Below are 4688 nucleotides of genomic sequence, written 5' to 3' on the forward strand. Positions count from 1 at the left end.
CAAAGAATATGTATTTTTTTGCATAATCAAAATTGTTACTCTATCGCTGTCTTTTTTAGACAAATGTTGCTTGTCATTATTCAATTCATTATTCGAAATTTTCAGAATGTTGTTAACAAAAGTTTCATCTTAAAATTTTAATAAAGCACAATTGTTTATCTCCATCATTTACTGGACTAATAATACAGAAATTACAACTCAATTACAAACAACTCATTTTTTATAGTGATTTAGAGTAATTTTATTAAATTATACGAATATTCTCGTTCATTATTGGATTAAAATAAATATGACAATGTCCTCCAATGAAAATGCGAGTTACTAACTCTAAATTAAAATTCTGAGCCGGCAAATGAGGTAGGGGGTTTACATAGACCGTTATTCAAAAGCTACAAACATATCGATGAAAATATGTATGAAAATTTACTTCCTAGCACACAAGGTTGCTACAATATCAAGTTTATTATAGTGATTTTCTTAGCCGCGTATGACACAGATCGTTACCCATTGTTGCCACAAGCTTATTTTTCATCGGGTTAGATTATCACGAGATAGCGGGGTTAAATTGTTTTACAAAGGGGTAGATCTGTCCCGAATTATTGAAGGGACGTATCCGCCACATTTTTAATAATTATCTTAAACCTCAGTTAATTTACTTTACTTCAAAAACGTAATAAAAGATAAACGAATCCTGAACTCTCTAACAATATCGAAGCGAAAACGCCAATATCCACCGGCCCAGGCCGAAATCGCTAACTTAAATTTAATTTAGCGAACAACTGTTGGTCCCGTATCCCCTTCAATCCATCAAAGAAACATTACCATGAATTAATGATAAGTTTATTTTTCTTCGGCTGACCTGCTCCATCGGAAAAGCGGTAGCAAAAAGCCGCCCAAACTCGGCAGCAGCGGAATTTTCCGCAAAGATAACAAAAAGCCAGATTGAGCAAATGTCTGACGGAATTAAATGAAATCGAGCAGACTAGGAGATCTGGCAGTTTGCGGTATCTTGTACGACGTACGCCGGAATTAAGGCCTTAGATTAAAAATACGAGCGGGATAAGGAGAGGGCGACCGGGTCGACTGGCTGAAACACTCTTTTAAATTGATTCGGGGCCACTGAACTGTATAGGGTGAGTTAGTAACAAAGATGTACAAGATACCTCATAAAAAGTATCTAAAATACAAGTTATGAGATACTTTCAAGCAAAGTATTTGAGATATCAGATACAAGATACTTTTGTATTATGAAATTATTGGGCAAACCTACAGTAAGTTTAGCCATGAAGCATGATTAACATATGACTACCCGTAGACACTTAGTGTTTCTGCCTTCCGGCTTCATCAATACGGGGGAAATCAGCAACGATAAACTAGTGATCCTGATTAAAAAAAAGGGAAGCAAACGAGGCACGAGGCACCGTTTGCAACTTGGTTTAGACCCTCACAATTCGCAAACGTTACAATTCGTGAGCTACTGCTATTCCTCCCGTATTGATGAAGCCGGAACGGCAAAAACACTAAGTGTCTACGAGTAGTCATATGTTAATAAAATTGTGTAGGCTTTCACGGCCGGTATTATGACTAATAACGATTTTGCGGGCTGTTAGGCCATGGTCAAGAGTGGTTGGCTCCATAGCTTTCGACTAGTCTTCTAGACTTCTTTTCTGTGGCAGTCTTCATCAGTGGCGTAGAGGTCGAGGGAGAAGTGAACGACTCGATGACTGGACTGGTACTGATACGGAGGGGAGTCGTTGCAAAGTAATGATTCCCTGTTGAAAGGACTTCCATATTATTGAACAGAATTGATGATCAGAAACAGAAAATGATGATCTTCCTGTGTTATTGTGTGTTCGGCCAGGGGTGGTTTCTCTGTTTGTCCGAGACGGCAAGATCTTTTGTGCTCAGTCAAACGTGTATTAATATTACGTTTCGTAGTACCAACATATACTGAGCCACAAGGACACGGAATTCTATAGACCCCAGCGGAGGAGAGTGGATCTCGTGGGTCTTTAGCCGAGCGGAGATGTTCTTGTATCTTTCGAGTGGGTTTGAGGATCGGTTTTATGTTCCTCTTTCTTAATAATTTTCCAATGCGGTCAGTAACCCCTCTGATGTATGAAAGAAATGCTACCCCACTGGGAGGTGTATTTTCTCCCTCTTGCCTTTCAACAGGTCTCCTAGGTCTTATGGCTCGTCTGATCGTCTGCTCTCGGTATCCATTGGCTTGTAAGGCTCTGTCTAGGTGTTCTAATCCGTCATTGATGTGTAGAGGTTCACAGATTCGGCGGGCTCTGTAAACAAGTGTTTTTATAACCCCTCTTTTTTGACCGGGATGGTGATTTGAATTATTGAGCAGGTAGCGATCGGTATGGGTGTTTTTCCGATACACCTTGTGTCCCAAGCTTAGGTCTTGTCGTCTGTTGACTAGTACATCCAAGAAAGCCAGCTGTGTGTCCTTCTCTATTTCCATCGTAAATTGGATCTTGGGGTGTATGTTATTTAGATGTTGGAGGAAAAGATTAAGTTCGTCTATTCCGTGTTTCCAAATTACGAAGGTATCGTCCACATAGCGCAGCCAGCAACTGGGTCTTTTTGTTGCAGTTCTAAGTGCTGTTTCCTCAAATGCCTCCATATAAAAATTGGCTATTACAGGGCTCAATGGGCTGCCCATCGCCACACCATCTTTTTGCTCATAAAATATATTATTTTACTGGAAATATGTTGTATATGATAAAACAGAAATAAAACGTCCCGTCACCAGCGATCACAAGCAAACCACGTCCCCTGCACACCGCCTGGGCCAAGATGCTATAAAAGGCGCGCAACACCTCCCCTCCGTATCAGTACCAGTCCAGTCGACCTCTACGCTCTGATGAAGACTGCCGCAGATGCAGTCGAAAGCTATGGAGCCAACCACTCTTGACCACGGCCTAACAGCCCGCAAAACCGTTATTAGTCAGTCATATGTTAGTCATTAATCTTACTGTAGGTTTGTCCAATAATTTCATTCTCTTTTTTATTACAGTCCCCACGATAACATCTTTTGTTTATTGTTTTCTCTGGGCCAAGGTGATAGCGGCGAGGTATGTTGGAGTACCTCAGCAGCGGTTTTTCAGTGGTAACGCTCGCGAATTGTGAGCTACTGCTAAACCAAGTTGCAAATGGTGCCTCGTGCCTCGTTTGCTTCCCTTTTTCTTTTTTCAGAATCATTAGTTCATCGTTGCTGATTCCTCCCGTATTGATGAAGCCGGAAGGCAAAAACACCAAGTGTCTACGGGTAGTCATATGTTAGTCATGCTTCATGGCTGATTTTACTATGGGTTTGCCCAATAATTTCATTCTCTTCTTTATTACAGTCCACACGATAACATCTTTTGTTTATACCTTATAAAAATATTAATTTTATTTTGAACTTTTCTTTCAAAAAAAGACCATGTGCACAAATTAAATTAATTAAAATTTATTTTCCAATTAATTTTCATTTCCATAACTGTAGAAATATTTTGCAAAATAAATTTAGTTGAACTTTGCAGTTATGTATATCAAAATTTAATTAAATTAACATATTTATCTTAGTTCATTATTTGGATTATTGCAAATAATGAAACAATTTTAAATCAAATATCAGCGGACAATATATGTTTATTAACTTATGCATTTGGATTTTAATAATTAAATTGTACCAAATTGAGCTGCCAGTAATATATTTAATTTCTATTTATAACGTTCCACTAAACTCAAAAACGTGTTGATATTATTGCTATTATAGAGAAAATGTTTTGATTAAAAATAGTTTAACGTAAATATTTTATATCGGGTGTTTCTCAAAAGTGTCTCAACCCCCATAACTTTTTTTATTCTTTCAGATAAAATATCGATATTTGGTATGCACACACAGGGCCAAAATTATTGCATATATCGTTTGAAAATATACGGAAAGGAATTTAAAGAATCTTTTTTATACATAGCTTTGATAATCTGTAATAAACATTTTTTTGTTAAAATGGATATGGTAAACAATGTTTATCGTTCAGACCCAATATTATTACAAATTCTTGCACATTTCGATTTGTGGTCTCTTGGGTTTCAAAAGAAATTTCACCATTGTTTTGGCCTTAAAATATCTAGAAACATTATTCCGTTTAATAGAGTCAGAATAGTAACACTATCTCAACAGGGCTACCGGCAAGTTGCAATAGCTGAAATTGTAGGAGTTAAACAAAGCGATGTTTCGCGAATATTAAAAAAAATCAGGGAGACAAACGAGGTTACAGACCGGCCTGGAAGAGGTAGAAAGAGAATTACTACTGCTGTGCAAGACCGTCAAATATCCCTAATTGCACGACGCAATCCCCTGTTTCTAGTACTGCTATTAAAAATGAGTTAGCTCGCCTTGAAGGAGTAAATGTTTGAAGAAAGACCATAGCAAGAAGACTCCATCACAGACGATTACATTTAAGGAGGCCTCTACGTGTTCCGAAGCTTAATTTACAGCACAAAATTACGCAACTACAATGGGCTGAGGAGATGAGAGCAAATGGACCTAATTGGAATTTCGTCATGTTTAGTGATGAAACAAGAATAGACCTAGTGTCAGACTCGCGACGAACTTTGGTCTAGAGAGCATCTTGAAGACGAGCACGCTTGAATGCAGCTCAACCCCGTGTCCCGTTTCAAGGGGGAAG

The 4688-nt window shown here is 38.2% G+C and overlaps 1 protein-coding gene across 1 annotated transcript; it reads right to left on the minus strand.

Moving 5' to 3' along the window:
• Window positions 1-1792: 1792 nt before the first annotated feature.
• Window positions 1793-2674, minus strand: LOC115889131. The gene has a single exon (XM_030909067.1). It carries the CDS (start codon window positions 2672-2674, stop codon window positions 1793-1795), a length of 882 nt encoding a protein of 293 aa, XP_030764927.1.
• Window positions 2675-4688: the final 2014 nt, after the last annotated feature.

Source organism: Sitophilus oryzae, unplaced genomic scaffold (genome assembly GCF_002938485.1).
Source record: "Sitophilus oryzae breed Bouriz unplaced genomic scaffold, Soryzae_2.0 scaffold_1172_pilon_pilon, whole genome shotgun sequence".
In the NCBI taxonomy this organism is placed as follows: domain Eukaryota; kingdom Metazoa; phylum Arthropoda; class Insecta; order Coleoptera; family Curculionidae; genus Sitophilus; species Sitophilus oryzae.